General features: G+C 44.8%; 1 protein-coding gene across 1 annotated transcript in view; it reads left to right on the top strand.

Annotated features, from left to right (window-relative positions):
• The window catches only part of LOC148503038 (N-acetylated-alpha-linked acidic dipeptidase 2-like), a 206,321-nt gene extending 188,824 nt beyond the window's left edge, over positions 1-17,497 (top strand). The window contains exons 17-20 of the mRNA XM_088449035.1: positions 4,720-4,984; positions 11,906-11,987; positions 14,116-14,208; positions 17,115-17,497. Coding sequence (XP_088305161.1) covers positions 4,720-4,984; positions 11,906-11,987; positions 14,116-14,208; positions 17,115-17,301 — 627 coding nt within the window. The 3' untranslated portion in view covers positions 17,302-17,497. The remainder of the gene's footprint in view (positions 1-4,719; positions 4,985-11,905; positions 11,988-14,115; positions 14,209-17,114) is intronic.
• The last annotated feature ends 231 nt before the right edge of the window (positions 17,498-17,728 follow it).

Raw genomic sequence — 17,728 nt, forward strand, 5'->3', positions numbered from 1 at the left:
TCCCTCTCACCGGATCCTATTTTCCTGACAGAAACCAATTCACTCCCATCTATATTACTCCGCCCCCTTCTGCAACTATCACCAATGTCTGTGAAATGTATATCTGCAGCTTGAAGCACCAAAGTCCACTGACATCATAGATATCTTACATGCACAGGGTACATACATTTCCACATATTTACTTATATTTATATCACATCACATCTATCCCTACAGTATATATAACATTTACCTCATAAATGGCATTTTTCTGTAAATAGATGAATGAAAATATATACCTGTTTCAATTGTATATATGAATTATCTCCGTAACCCTAACCAGGGTTACACACTCCCCCTGATAATCTGTGAATGATACATGGTTATCATCCAGATTATCACTCAAACTACCTCTATTGGCCACTGCCATTACTACCGGGGGATTCTTCCTCTCTCTATTTCCTGTCACATATGTGGCATCCTCTACTACCCTCTCATTCTGTTAGTGAGTCTCACATTTCTAATTTTATTCTAGAGAAGCAGAACTCCATTCTGCTCCCCCTACCTTTCCCTTACACCTAAGGGTGGACCTCCTCATCTGGCCCCCCTTCTGTCTCCTCCTCAGGGTCAGCCCCCATGGCTCCCGGCTATAATCTTCTCCCCCGACTCACTGTGAAAGCACGGTTGCATCCGTCTTTCACTATATTTATATACCGGTCATGACTACTTCCCCGTATTCTCCTACTCTCTATGAGAGCATGGCTATTTCCATCTCTCAATATAAATACCGGTCACTCTACTCCTACTCTCCCATACCATGCTATACCTGGTCCCCATAACTCCTCTATTACATTCCCTATCTCCCTGAGGATTAATCCCTCGTCCTCACCTGTAACCACAGAGGGTGCTCTGCTGGTACAGGATTGGACATCATCTACTCAAATTCTTCACCCTGCATCTTCATCCCTTATCTCTATAGGGTCTGTAAGATCCCCATATAATACTCAACTCCTCTCTGGAGCAACTCCATCCACCTGCCTTCCCAGGCCCCCTTTCTCACAAATTGAGCCATATTGGCTAATAAGCTAAATCTGCACCTGCCCTGCACCTGAGTTTATTACTCGCATCTCAGCAGTGCCTCCAAATGTAACCCCCCTTTTTACCACTAAAGGGTCACCAGGTTACTAACACCTCTATTACTCCTAATGTACCCACCCTTAACCTCTCTCTAAGTGGTGTACCATTATTTTATCAGTGCTTCCACCCAAGTATTGGTTGTCGGTATGGGTCTACTTGGGAAAACCCATAGAATATATATAGGACTTGCCTATGTAAGCCCAAGGATACACTCAAGTATTAATATTACTCCCTATAGTGTAGTGTGTAGAAGGGGCATGTTAGTTGAAAACAATATTATAACACAAAGACATCTGTTCCTTATACTTTTTGGATGCTTGCATCACACCTCCAGGTAAGTAAACACAATTACATATAGATATAACGTTCTTTATATTGACGAAATTCCAAGTAAATAAGAACATACATTCATCTCATTATATGACATAACAGTGTACTGTGTTGTATATTGACATACATATGTTTATCTGAACAATGCAGTAACATCATGCATAAATAATAACAATATATCAATATAGATATCCTCCTAAATACTAAGTTCTAAAAGTCTGGTTGCAGTTCCTGTGGATCTCTGCTATCAGAAGCCAAAACTGAATAGTTACTTTACTGTGTGATCAAATGTCAATATACCAGTTTTCAGCTTTGTCTGAATAAGTGCAGTAAACTGTTCTCTCCCCCAACTCTTTAGTCAGTCTGGTATTAATGAGAGAGTATTAGAGATATAGTACATGAGGCTAGTAACTGCAGGTAACACGGCTGCTATTGGTGTGACTGCCCAGCTCTCTATCACTATACCGCAGCTGTATGTGTACAGTACATGAGGCTAGTAACTGCAGGTAACACGGCTGCTATTGGTGAGACTGCCCAGCTCTCTATCACTATACCGCAGCTGTATGTGTACAGTACATGAGGTTAGTAACTGCAGGTAACACGGCTGCTATTGGTGTGACTGCCCAGCTCTCTATCACTATACCGCAGCTGTATGTGTACAGTACATGAGGCTAGTAACTGCAGGTAACACGGCTGCTATTGGTGTGACTGCCCAGCTCTCTATCACTATACCGCAGCTGTATGTGTACAGTACATGAGGCTAGTAACTGCAGGTAACACGGCTGCTATTGGTGAGACTGCCCAGCTCTCTATCACTATACCGCAGCTGTATGTGTACAGTACATGAGGTTAGTAACTGCAGGTAACACGGCTGCTATTGGTGTGACTGCCCAGCTCTCTATCACTATACCGCAGCTGTATGTGTACAGTACATGAGGCTAGTAACTGCAGGTAACACGGCTGCTATTGGTGTGACTGCACAGCTCTCTATCACCATACCGCAGCTGTATGTGTACAGTACATGAGGATAGTAACTGCAGGTAACACGGCTGCTATTGGTGTGACTGCACAGCTTTTTCTGCATCCTGTAAGGGCACAAGTTATGGTTTCTCACAGCCGATGACTGGTGCTTTCCAGGGAGATAGAGGCTTTATGACCACATGTCAGCGTTCAGTGCCTGCCCCGGCAGGACACTAGTCTGCTTCACTGACAGGGGCTGTGTGCACACAGGCTCTCCAGCTGCTTGTGCAGGGATGACTGCTGATAGCCTCACCCCATCAGCTGCAGCGTCTCCCTCTCCCCCGGCTCTGTCATAGCCTGCCACCAAGCAGGCAGCCCTCCTGTTCAGGACAGTAGCCAGAACTTCCGGAGCTGCCTCCCCGCTGATGTGGCGGCTGACGCCGGGACTTCCTGCGTGGCTCCTAGCCACTTCCACTCATGCTGCCTAGTCCACGTCCCACAACGCTGCCTCTCTGGCATCATCAGGTAGGCAGGGTGGGTGCCACTGTTCCACCTTCTTCCCCAGCTCCGGCTGGGCTCCATCTCCGGCTCTGCCCCCCTGCGCCCGGCAGCATATAGCCACTCACTGGCTGCCCGGGTCACAGGAGGGCAGGCACTGGAGGGAGGGATCAGCAGACTAACCATCAGCTGCTGCTAACCACTGTTATATCTCCTCCCTCTCACCGGATCCTATTTTCCTGACAGGAACCGATTCACTCCCATCTATATTACTCCGCCCCCTTCTGCAACTATCACCAATGTCTGTGAAATGTATATCTGCAGCTTGAAGCACCAAAGTCCACTGACATCATAGATATCTTACATGCACAGGGTACATACATTTCCACATATTTACTTATATTTATATCACATCACATCTATCCCTACAGTATATATAACATTTACCTCATAAATGGCATTTTTCTGTAAATAGATGAATGAAAATATATACCTGTTTCAATTGTATATATGAATTATCTCCGTAACCCTAACCAGGGTTACAATATGCTGGAATTATGACACAGAATACACTATGTATTATGCATATAATGGGTTACTGTGATCGCTGGTCCTTTGTATGCTGGAATTATGACACACAATACACTATGTATGACGCACATAATGGGTTACTGTGATTACTGGTCATGTATATGCTGGAATTATGACACACAATACACTATGTATGACACATATAATGGGTTACTGTGATCACTGGTCCTGTATATGCTGGAATTATGACACACAATACACTATGTATGACGCACATAATGGGTTACTGTGATTACTGGTCATGTATATGCTGGAATTATGACACACAATACACTATGTATGATGCATATAATGGGTTACTGTGATCACTGGTCCTGTATATGCTGGAATTATGACACACAATACACTATGTATGACGCACATAATGGGTTACTGTGATTACTGGTCATGTATATGCTGGAATTATGACACACAATACACTATGTATGAGGCATATAATGGGTTACTGTGATCGCTGGTCCTTTGTATGCTGGAATTATGACACACAATACACTATGTATGACACATATAATGGGTTACTGTGATCACTGGTCCTGTATATGCTGGAATTATGACACAATACACGATGTATGACGCACATAATGGGTTACTGTGATTACTGGTCATGTATATGCTGGAATTATGACACACAATACACTATGTATGACGCATATAATGGGTTACTGTGATCGCTGGTCCTTTGTATGCTGGAATTATGACACACAATACACTATGTATGACACATATAATGGGTTACTGTGATCACTGGTCCTGTATATGCTGGAATTATGACACACAATACACTATGTATGACGCATATAATGGGTTACTGTGATCGCTGGTCCTTTGTATGCTGGAATTATGACACACAATACACTATGTATGACACATATAATGGGTTACTGTGATCACTGGTCATGTATATGCTGGAATTATGACACAGAATACACTATGTATTATGCATATAATGGGTTACTGTGATCGCTGGTCCTGTATATGCTGGAATTATGACACACAATACACTTTTTATGACGCATATTAAAGCTGGATAAGTGCCAATTCTACCCTCTTCATGGACTGGCCACACTCACTCTAAAATCAAGCATTTGAAAACCCGCTAGAAATCCTGCGTTTGCCACTGGCCTGTGTCATTCCAACTGCCACTTACCGGTGAGGAATAGGGTTCCCCAACAGCACAGAGTGGTACCTAACACAGCTTAAACAATATTCCCTTTCCTATTTCAGAAGACTGACAAGTACAGCAATTATCCTGTCTACCACACCGTATACGAGACATTTGAGCTAGTGGAACGTTTCTATGACCCCTTGTTCAAGAAACAGCTTGCAGTGGCTCAGCTGAGGGGGAGCCTGGTGTACGAGCTTGCGGACTCCCCCATTATACCATTTAACACACAGGATTACGGAGAGGAGCTTAAGAACTACGCAGATTCTATTTCTAGTTTGGCCAGTCAACACCAGGAGCAAATGAAGAAATATGGTGTGTTTTTTGGTGAGTACTCACCATAATGCCGACATGACACGGAAGCCTTTATCATTAAACCTTTAAGTACACATCAGTATGGCATACCCAGCCCGTAGATGCCTACACCCCCACTGGTGTTTCAGTCTGGAGAACATCACTTTAATCCTTCTACCCTTGTTGTCACATATAATCTGTGACCTCAAATAGCAACATACTGTAAGGAATCTATGTACTAAGCCTTTGAGAGAGATAAAGTACCACCGAAAAAGCTCCTGTCATTTTTTAAACAGCGTGTAAAGTGGCAGTTGTGAGATGATTAGTTGGTACTTTATCACCGTAGACACTCTCTCTCTCTCTCCAAGGCTTGGTACATGGACCCCCAGACAGAAACACCAGTGGAGGGTGTAGCCTCAATAGTATAAGCCTGCATCTGTGTATAAGTATAGTATAACAGGAAATAATGGGGGCAATCTGCTGAAATGTGTGTATATTAGGGGTGTGCACCGGCCACTTTTCGTGTTTTGGTTTTGGATCTGGATTGGTTTTGCCAAAACCACCCTTCCGTGTTTTGGGTTCTGGGTTTTGTGTTTTGGATCTGTATTTTTTTTTTTTTAAAAAGCATAAAAACAGCTAAAATCACAGAATTTGTGGGTTTTTCTGCTCCTATGCTATTATTAACCTCAACAACCTTAATTTCCACTAATTTCCAGGCTATTCTGAACACCTCACACCTCACAATAGTGTTTTTATGTCCAAAAGGTTGCACCAAGGTAGCTGGATGACTATGCTAAGCGACACGAGTGGGCAGCACAAACACGTGGCCCATCTAGGAGTGACACTGCAGTGGCAGACAGGATGGCAGTTTGAAAAACTAGGCCCCAAACAGTACATAATGCAACAAAAAAAAGAGGTGCAAGATGGAATTGTCCTTGGGCCCTCCCACCCACCCTTATGTTGTATAAACAGGACATGCACACTTTAACAAACCAATCATTTCAGCGCCAGGGTCTGCCACACAACTGTGGCTGAAATGATTGGTTTGTTTGGGCCCCCACAAAACAAGCTGGCAATTAATCTGTCCCTGCACACTGGCTCTACGGAGGCAAGATGTCGTCCTCATCCTCCTCATCCACCGATTCCTCACCCTCTTCAGTGTTGTGTACATCCTCATCTTCACAGACTATTAACTCGTCCCCGCTGGAATCCACCACCACAGGTCCCTCTGTACGTTCTGGAGGCTGGTCTCCCTGGAAGAGTTGGTAATTCATTTTGATGAACATCATCTTCTCCACATTTTGTGGAAGCAACCTCCTACGCCTTTTGCTGACAAGGTTCCCGGCTGCACTAAACACTCTTTCGGAGTGCACACTGGAGGGGGGGCAACTCAGGTAAAATAGAGCCAGTTTGTACAGGGGCCTCCAAATTGCCTCTTTTTCCTGCCAGTACAGGTACGGACTGTCTGACATGCCTACTTGGATGCTGTCACCGATGTAATCCTCCACCATTCTGTCAATGGTGACAGTATCATATGCAGTGACAGTAGACATGTCAGAAATTGTTGCCAGGTCCTTCAGTCCAGACCAGATGTCCAAATTTGGTCCTGCCTGCCCTGCATCACCACCAGCAGGTTGCTTAGGATACCTAAGTTATTTCCTGGCAGCCCCAGTTGCGAGAGAAAATGAAGAAGGAGCCGTTGACGTGTCACGTTCCGCTTCAGCTGACAGTGTTTTCACCAGCAGGTCTTTGCACCTCTGCAGGCTTGTGTCAGCCGGAAAGAGAGACACAACATAGGCTTTAAACCTAGGATCGAGCACGGTGGCCAAAATGTAGTGGTCTGATTTCAACAGATTGACCACCCTGGAATCCTGGCAAAGCGAATGAAGGGCTTCATCCACAAGTCCCACATGCCGAGCGGAATCGCTGCGTCTTAGCTCCTCCTTAACTTTCTCCAGCTGCTTCTGCAAAAGCCTGATGAGGGGAATGACCTGACTCAAGCTGGCAGTGTCTGAACTGACTTCACGTGTGGCAAGTTCGAAGGGCTGGAGAACCTTGCACAACACGGAAATCATTCTCCACTGCGCTTGAGTCAGGTGCATACCCCCTCCTTTGCCTATGTCATAGGTGGATGTATAGGCTTGAATGGCCTTTTGCTGCTCCTCCATCCTCTGAAGCATATAGAGGGTTGAGTTCCACCGCGTCTTGCTTCAGGTGATGGCAGGGCAGGTTCAAGAGTGTTTGCTGGCGCTCCAGTCTTCGGCACGCAGTCGCTGAATGGTGAAAGTGGCCAGAAATGTTTCGGGCCACCCAAAGCGTCTCCTGCACGCCCTTGTCGCTTTTCAGAAAATTCTGCACCACCAAGTTTATTGTGTGAGCAAAACATGGGACGTGCTGGAATTTGCCCAGATGTAATGCCCGCACAATATTGGTGGCGTTGTCAGATATCACAAATCCCCAGGAGAGTCTAAATGGGGTAAGCCACTGGGCGATGATTTCCCTCAGTTTCTCTAAGATGTTGTCGGCAGTGTACTGAAACCGGTGATACACAGCGTAGCCTGCCTTGGAACGAGCTGGCGTTTCTGAGATGCTGTTACTGGTGACGCTGCTGTTGTTGCTGCGTAAGGTGATACATCTACCCAGTGGGCTGTCACAGTCATATAGTCCTTAGTCTGCCCTGTTCCACTTGTCCACATGTCCGTGGTTAAGTGGACATTGGGTACATCCGCATTTTTCAGGACACTGAGGACACTTTTTCTGACGTTTCTGTACAGTCTCGGTATCGCCTGCCTAGTGAAGTGGAATCTAGATGGGATTTGGAACCGGGGACACACTACCTCCATCAATTGTCTAAATCCCACTGCACTAATGGCGGATACCGGACGCACGTCTACCACCAACATAGCAGTCAAGGCCTCAGTTATACGTTTTGCTTCAGGATGACTGCTGTCGTACTTCATCCTCCTCGCTAAGGACTGTTGGAGGGTCAATTGTTTAGTAAAAGTAGTGGTGTTCCTACTTCCTCTCTGGGATGATGAACGACTCCCAGCAGCAGCAACAGCAGCAGCGGCAGCAGTAGGCGTAGCAATGCAGGATCCTCCGGAGGAATCCCGGATAGGAGAGTCAGTCATGTCAGTGACATGGCCTGCAGGACTACTTCCGATCCTGACTAAGGAGGAAATTGACGAGGAGGGAGTTGACTGTGTGGTTTGCAGGCGCTTGGATACAACAGGACAACGGGATTTAGGTGTCCCTGGACTGCTTACGGTCTTAGCCAAAGTTTCTGAACTTGACAGTAACATTTTATGAACATGCTGCAGGTGCCGTACAAAGGGAGGATGTTCCTAGGTGGTTAACGTTACTACCCCTACTTATTTCACCTTTACATATGGTACATATGGCAAGACAGTTGTTGTCCGGATTTGGATAGAAATATTGCCAGACCAAAGAGGTGGAATGTTTGGTCTTCTGCCCAGGCATGACCGTGATGGGCTTTTTCATCCCACGGACAACAACTGTCTCCCCCGGAGCCTGATTTAAACAAACCACATTACAATCAGAATCCTCCTCGCCAACTTCCTCCTCAGTGCAAGCTACACCAGTATCCTCATCCTGTTGTACTTCAACAGTGACATCTTCAATTTGCATATCAGCAAGTGGACTGTGGGTGCTCCTTTCAGCACTTGCAGGGAGCGTGCAAATGGTGGAAAGAGCCACCTCTTCCCGTCCAGTGCTGGGAAGGTCAGGCATCGCAACCGCCACCACACTTGGACTCTCCTTGGGGATTTGTGATATCTTCTTAGAACGCACAGTTCTTCGCTGTGCTTTTGCCAGCTTAACTCGTTTGATTTTTTTAGCGGGAGGAGGGCTTCCATCGTCATGTGAAGCTGAACCACTAGTCATGAACATAGGGAAAGACCTTAGCCGTTCCTTGCCACTCTGTGTCATAAATGGCATATTGGCAAGTTTACGTTTCTCTTCAGATGATTTAAATGTTTTTTTTAAGGTCATTTACCTGAACTTTGTCATTTGGGATTGTATTTGCCCTCTACTATGACATTGGGCATCGGCCTTGGCAGACGACGTTAATGGCATGTTATCGTCTATGTCATGACTAGTGGCAGCAGCTTCAGCACTAGGAGGAAGTGGTTCTTGATCTTTCCCTATTTTATTTTTATCGGAGAAAGTTTGGTCCTCCATTTATGTTATATTGATTTGATATATACGTGCGGCTAAGGCGCACACAAACACAGAAAATATTTTTTTATTTTTGCTGGAGACTAGTGCACTTTGTGGGTTACACCACCCTTTAAGAAATGAGCCAGCCGGCTCTTTACTTATGGGACACAGGCGCACGCTTGGCGCTGCTCCTTTGTTGATGCACGTGCAGCCACAGTGCACACAATTCACAAACACAGAAAATATATATTTTTTTTGTTTGGACTGTACTTTTGGGGTTACAGCACCCTTTAACGGACAAGCCAGCCGGCCCTTTACTAATGGGACACAGGCGCACGCTTGGCGCTGCTCCTTTGTTGATGCACGTGCAGCCACAGTGCACACAATTCACAAACACAGAAAATATTTTTTTATTTTGTTTGGAGTGTACTTTGGGGGTTACAGCACCCTTTAACGGAAAAGCCAGCCGGCCCTTTACTTATGGGACACAGGCGCACGCTTGGCGCTGCTCCTTTGTTGATGCACGTGCAGCCACAGTGCACACAATTCCCCAAAACAGAAAATATTTGTTATTTTGTTTGGAGTGCACTTTGGGGGTTACAGCACCCTTTAACGGTCAAGCCAGCCGGCCCTTTACTTATGACACAGGCGCACGCTTGGCACTACTTTGTTGATGCACGTGCGGCTACTGTGCACACAATTCACTTGGGGGGAGCACCCCTGATGGACAGAGCACCCCCTGGACAACACTACAGCACCCCTTTAGGACTGGGACACTGCACAGGACTTTGGAGTGGACACAGCCCCTATGGACAACTGACTGCACAACACAGTCCAGCCAGCCCCTATGGACTTTGGAGGAGTGGACACAGCCCCTATGGACAACAGCAGCACAGCACAACACTACACTGCACTACACAGCCCAGCCAGCCATAACTCCCACCCTCCCTCTTCACTGTGCACAGCCGAGTGAGAAAATGGCGCCGACGCGGGTACCTTATATAGGATCCAAAACCCGCGAGACCCGGAAGGCGGGATGATGACGTTTTGCCTCGATTTCAGATCCGAGTCAGGCGGGAAAAGTCGAGCCTGACTCGGATCGGGTGGGCTCGGGGGGGTTCGGATTTCAGAAATCCGAACCCGCTCACCCCTAGTGTGTGTGTGTATATATATATATGTATATATATATATATATATGCACATATATATATATATGCACTGTAAATGTACAACACCGCCACCACTAGACATTGGAAGCCCCAGTCTGAGGGGACCAACAGTGGATTTTAGGAATTCGAACCTAAAGTGTGACACCCCCTTCCTCTGTGAGGAGGCAGTGCAGTGCAATCTGGAGCCAACAAGCAAGTGAAGCAGGGTGTCTCCACCCTAGAAATCTTGAGGACCCTTCAAGATTTTGCTAGGTTACTCCCAAACTTTTAGTTACACCCCAACATCAGTTGCTTGATTTGTCTCATGTGCAGTAGCCATTTACACCTATGGTAGTAAGGTCATACACTGACTGGTGTTTATCCGTTTGGGCCCCATGCTTTGCTTTGAGTTTGCCACAGCTTGGAAACCTCTAAATATAAGTGATCCTTGACACCAGCAGTGGCCCCGAGGGTGGGGTACAAATTGCTTCGGCATCTATAGGGGCCCAGAAGTGCAATAGTGTCCATCCCACAATGCCATGACCAGCTGGCAGTCTGCACCATAGGAATAGACAGGACAAGGGGAGTAACTACGCCCCTGCTCCCCACTACCCGTCCCATGTCTTAGCAGCCCTGGATCCTCAGTAGCAAACTTTCATCATATGCAGACACAAATGGTTTTCATCATTATGTACCGACAACGTAGTCGAATTTACTTGATCACACTGGATAAATATAGGGTTAATATAGAAAATGGGCCTCAGACTGCACACCCTGCAAATCAAGAGCGCAGGACACCCCCAAACTAGCCCAGCTAAGCCACCCCAAGGCACCGCTACAATAAGAAAAGTGAAGTGTAAAGGAAATAGTTAAGAGCAGCCTAGGCTGCATATAAAGAATAAAAATAAAAAAGTGAAATACATGTATAAAAAACAAACAGTGAAGTGTTAAAATGTGTTGAAGGAAAAATGTGTTATACTGCGGTGCCCTGAGGCAGATCAACCAAAGCAATCCAGGGGGACCCACGCCCCCAAAATGAACCAAAGTTGCACTACACAGTATAAATATTTGCAGGACTTACCTATATTGTGCCTCTGACTAGTGCTAGACTCCATGCTCTAAACCAATGAGGTAAACGGTGCTAGTCTGAGTGGAAAGTGTCTCAGGCTTTCCAGGTGTTCAAAGCAATGCACTACTTGGATTCATATAGAAAATGGGCCTCAGACTGCACACCCTGAACATATATATTCATAATCGGAGGTGCTACCTGTGGAGACAATTGATATATGCACAAAAAGAAATACAGGTGCTCTGGATTTGAACCCTAGTATGTTAGGGACCTACCCTACAGAGGTTACCTGGATGTGTTGGGTAGGCCCATAACCTTGGCCAAGATTATGCCAAAAACCTCTATTCAGTGCAAAATTGTATTTATTTATATACAATCAGTTAATTTGGAGTTGAGCACCTGTATTTGTTTTTGTGTAAATATAGGGTTAAACAACAGTATTCTGCATCACTACTGAATAAGTTATTTTTAAAGTGTAACATAACATCCATGCTTTTCATACAGTATGGTTTTTTTTTTATGTTATATTTCGAATACATTTTTTTTTTCATTTTGTAGAAGCATTATTTTCTGCCATTGAGAATTACACAAAAGCTGCGGTTGGACTACACCATCGAATTAAACACGTTGATCAAAATAAGTAAGTTTACAATGAGTGACGTCTGTTATTCTTTTGTTTAGTTGTGTACGTATGAGGTGGTTTGTGTTGGTTTAAGCTGGCATAATACATCTCTACATGACTGTAATACTATAGTGTAGATTATGAGGTTTTCGTTTTCATTGGAGTTAAGCTGGAAATACACTTCATATTAGTCGAAACTGAAGTCATAATAACCTGATACTTTATAATAATTTTGAAACTGTAGCCACCTTTTGGCTGAGCTCTTATCTTTTTATGCACCATGCAAATCACTCCTGCCAGCCCGATGGACTGTGGGTAGGCGATGTTAAATCCTCAGGAACAGAATAACTTGCTCTAACATATTATCACCATGGCTGACCGAGACTTCCCATAGCAATAAGTGTTACTGATCTCTCCAGAGCTCACAGGAGGCTCAGCTACAGCCGTAAGTTATATTACCTGCACTATTTTTTTTCCCTAAAACAAAATATTTATTTTCTGGGGGCCAGGCCACAGCCCCATTTATATTATTTCATCAATACATTTTTATAGTTTATCTTTCTGTTAATACCGTCCTGAGTTGGTGCTAACACCACAGTCATTGCCGAAACATTTGATAAATAGGCTTCCGCACAGAAGCTTTCACGGTCGCAAATCTAGCCATACTTAATGCAGTTGGGGTTATCAGTGGGAGTAACTATGTGATCACCGTCAGTAATCTTTTATATGTACTATAAGGTGAAATAAATGACCCTCTTTTCCAAGGCAAAACTTTTTGCCCTTTGACAACTCAGCTTTAAAAGCTGATGTGTCCTTTGCCTTACATTGGGCTGACTTCAACCTGATTCTATCTCTGCATTGGTCAAACCCTTCCGGTAGATACATATAGTTTTATCGGATTCAGTATGAATGACCGCCGGCCGCATGGCATCCCGCAGCGGTGAAAATCACGATTGTCCCAAGGTAAGTATTTTGTACCCTATTCTACCCCCTAACCCTAACCTCTCCCCCCAAGTGCCTAAACCTAACCCCTCCCCGCCGCCTAAACCTAAGTTCTCCGGGGAGGGTGCCTAACCCTAAACTCCCGGGGGGGGGTGCGTAACCCTAAGTCCCCCCTGGGAACCCTAAACCTAACCCCCCTCCCCCGCGGCTCTCCTCGCCCGGCTTACCTTCGATCGGTGAGCCGGGTGTCGGGCTCCCGGCGTAGGTAAAATGACAGGTGTCGGGATATCGACGCCTGTCATTTAACCCCTTGCCGGGATTAGACAGTCGGGAAGCTGACGGTTGGAATTCCGTCCGTCGGCTTCCCGTTTTTATCTATGGACAGAGACCTGGAGATAACACCAGCCACATAAAGTTAACTAAAAAATTTTTTTTTTTTTTTTTTTTAAAGTTGCTCAGTAAGAATAACGTAAGAGCACATAAGGGGTGTGGCTACTATGATGGCATCGGCACTGGTGAGAAGCACAGACAAAGCCAAAATGACTGCAAAAATACAGAGGTGTCCACATCATCTATCCTCTGTGTGCTACAAGTCGCGCTGCATATAACGCGGGAACTCTGTGTGACTCTGTAGTGGAGCGTGTTTTCGTGCAATATTTGCCTTTAAATACGCCTTATTCGCACAGTGATGTGAGTAGAACGCACAAGCAGTTTCTGCTGATTAAAATGATATGCGGCATGCCTATGTTCTGTGTGTGACTGCGGGTGTATCTACATACAAAACGCTACGTTACAGTGTCACAGCCGCTGACACTGTAACGTAGCATTTCGCATGCAGATACACCGGCAGACGCACAGAGAACATAGGCATGTTGCATATCATTTTAATCAGCAGAACCTGCTTGGGGGGTGTGGCACATCACTGTGCGAATAAGACTAATTTGAAGGTAAAAATTTGCACGAGAACATGCTCAGCACTACCGTGTCACGCCACGGCATGGTGCAACGAGAAGGGCTGTTTAATGCGCAAGGAGGCTAGATGTATGAGGATACATCTGTAGGTGCAAATCGATATTTGTTAAGAACAGACTCTCAATATAACACCTCTAAACTGCATATTTCGAAAGCTAAAAAAAAACTTATAATATGTGACTGTGTATTATTTGCAAATATATGCTGCTTAATGAGTGTTGTCATTTCCCAGTCCTCTCGCTGTCCGCATCCTAAATGACCAGCTGATGTTTGCGGAACGAGCGCTAACTGATCCCTTGGGGCTGCCAGGAAGGCCGTTTTACAGGTACAGGCAACAGCATTTACAGCGTTAATGCTATATTGAAAGCACCATGACCTAGTCGGTTTTACATATATAATGTAAATATGAAGAGATGAATGTATAAAAAAAAAAATTATTTCATGTTTAGTTTGTACATGACGTTACCAATCTAAACTCTGCAAGCCTAGAGCAATTGTATGTCACTCTAAAGACATTTTCCCATTTTTAGACAAAGGGGCCCATAAATAGCTGGACGGAAGCTATTTATGTTCCCAAGGGTATTGTCTAGTTCCCAAGGGTAAATTGCATTCCAAAAAAAAAAAAAGGTATCTGCTAGGCTTGCTGAGCTGGCTGTAAAATGCAAGATTCGCCCCGCTAGGCAATGTTAGCATATGCGCCTCCTTCACTCCTGCAGACAACCGAAGCCTATGAGCCTGGAGTATGGCGGGTGTTGCGGCTTCATAACGATCAGAGAAAGTGCTAAAACAAAAAAATATCTGTACATGATTCATATACAATACAGAACATGGCCGGCCAGAGTGATTAATAATAACTAATAAAATTGCATATACTTGTTTAAAAAGATGCAAGACAAAATGAAGATGAAATCATTTAACACATTAGTCGCCTTCCAATTTAAAGATGACAAGGAAACGTTTATTTGTGCAAAGCAAGCGACAATATTACTGTAATAATACTGATATATCGCAACAGCAATAAATCTATACTGTTGGCATAAATGGGAGGGATTTATTTGCCCTCAGCCAATCACATGAGGCCGTTGATCGTTGTCATCATCAGTTCTAATTTTGCACAGGGGGTCCAGCACCCACCAGTGATTAGTCTCCAAGCAGGTACATAGGTATCTGTTTATTGGTCAGCATGGGCCACATTTTGAGTGGACACTGGGCCTGATTCAGAGCTGAACGCTCTGACCACAGCGCACGCTCTGAATCAGGACCCTCCTCCTTGAAAATGGAGCGGCCTCCTGGCCACTCGCATAGCTGTGGGTGACCACCCAAATATGACAGCATATGCAAGCGGCCAAAATGATGGTCGCGATGGTCTTGACCATCGGACTTGCGACGGAGACCCTGCGGTAGGGTCTCCCTGCCACAAGCCCTGGAGTGATTTTGGATCTATCAGAGCCAAAATCACTCCCACTGACATCACTAGTGATGTCAGTGGGGCCGGCTTCAGACGGTAGGCGTTCCCATGGGAACGCCTCCGTCTGGCAGGCACGCCCCCGGCACGCCCACCAAAGGGGGCGTGCTGTCAATCAACATCGACAGCACGCCCCCTTTGGTACGAGACCCGGACCGATGGAAAGCCCATCGCTCCCCGGGTCTGGCGCATGCGCACGACGGAGCTCCCTGTCGTGCGCATGCGCAGTGGGGAACATCGACCCGCTTGCGAGCGTACTGCCACTCGCGAGCTGGTCTGAATGACCCCCCTCTGCCCTCACTCTGCTTTCACCATGCTTACTTGCCCCCTCTTGCCTCTTATCCGGACTCTCATGCTGCAAGGAGTCACTGGTATGAATTGTACAGTAGCTCAGTCATTACGGCTAGTAATGAGTAAAAACAATTGGTGTATGCGCTTTAGAAAATACTATAGACAAAGTGAAGCTAAAAAAAAAAGGGCCAAAATGAGACCCAAAGTAAATAAGGGGTCTATTTACTAAGCAGTGTTAGGAGACAGAATGAAAAGTGGTAAGGTGCCAGCCAATCAGCTCCCAACTGTCATCTCACAGGCTGTGTTTGAAAAATGACAGTTGGGAGCTGATTGGCTGGCACCTTATCACTTTCTTATCACTTTCCACTCTGTCTCCTAACACTGCTTAGTAAATAGACCCCATAATCTGCAACATCTTAATAAACTGTGCAAAATATAATGAGAATAGGTTTATGTAATATCTGTGTGAGGAAGCAGCTGAGTTGGGACAATTAAAAATAGATATTAATATATATGAAAATTAGTTAGATTTGTTGAATGAAAAATTCCCCAAAACTCGCTGAGGGCTCTCCGACCATTTTGAAAAAGCACAAAATATAGTTGCAGGTGAGGCCCCTGATGACTGTCTCCTGGCCCATTAGCAAGTCTCCATCCCACCCACTCACATAGAACACAGATGCACTTTTACATTATATTACTAGAACACCGACCTTTATTTTCATCATCGCTGCTAATCAAGTGAAGTATTAGGGCACTAGCGGGTGCCAGGAAACTTCCAAGTACTACTACAAACAGGCTGGGGTCCCCCCTCGGTATCCAGTACAACTGCAGTTAGTGATGATGATGAAACACGAAGGGGGAGATCTATGAAATCTTCTAGAGAGGACATGGGGGTGTTGCCCATAGCAACCAATCATATATTACCCATCATTTATCTAGTACATTTATAAAATGATATCTGGAATCTGACTTGTCATCTTTAGAGTTTTATAGATGTCCCCCTAATAAGTGTATGAATACAAAATATGAATGTATTTTAGTTTTCTATGTGTATATTATATATAAAATTATACATATTGAATTCCTTTTTCTGGTACCCTACTTCGCTTTCCTGTTTATAATACATAAAACGGGTAATACCCAAGTATGTGGCACTTTAATGGTATATTTCATCGCTAACAAAAACCAGGTTTCTTAAAATATGAAGAAATAAAATAAAGCTAAAAAGGGGCAATAAACACGCAACACCCCAAAATGAACACAGAGAGACGGAAATACTAATTAGAATAATTTACCGGCAGTCCATTAGTAAATACACCGAGGGCCAAGGGGAACACGAAAATGGCTCCCATCCAATCCCAGATCATTGCTGCGTGAATTTAGCATAGTATAGACAGTTTATAATAACCGATCCGCCTCGTAATACCAAAAGCCATAAATCATGTCTGCTCACCCGCTATTCTCTTGTGTTACAGACACATCATCTTTGCTCCCAGCAGCCACAATAAGTACGCAGGGGAATCCTTTCCGGGGATTTATGACGCTTTATTTGACATTGAGAACCATGGAGATCAGCGCAAGGCTTGGGACGAAGTGAAAAGACAAATTGCCATTGCGACCTTCACCGTGCAGGCTGCCGCCGAGACCTTACAAGAGGTTTAGTGACCAGTTACCCGGCAGGATGAAATAAAAGCGTGCGCTCACCATGTTAACCACTGACAGATCCAGATGCAAAACGGGGCAGAACTTGAAGAGACTGCGATTCGGACTTACGTACCACAATCACAGTGCAGGGCCGGGCTCCTGAATTATTATTACAACCATAGGTTGCTCTAAGCTTTTAAACAGAACTTTAATTTTTTTTTTAACACTTTGAGATGAAGGACACGTGTATTTATATATATATATATATATATATATATATATTGTGCAAACCAAAGATTTAGCGGAGTTATACACACAAGAACTGAATGAGCTGCAATGTGAGAACGAACAACTATCATTTTTCACTGTATGTACAGTACATGGAAAGCACAGTACATAGCTCCACAATATTCAAATTTTTTAGAATCAAGACACTTCAGAAAGA

The sequence above is a fragment of the Taudactylus pleione genome, unplaced genomic scaffold, assembly GCF_031769625.1.
Source record: "Taudactylus pleione unplaced genomic scaffold, aTauple2 ptg000478l, whole genome shotgun sequence".
NCBI classification, from domain to species: domain Eukaryota; kingdom Metazoa; phylum Chordata; class Amphibia; order Anura; family Myobatrachidae; genus Taudactylus; species Taudactylus pleione.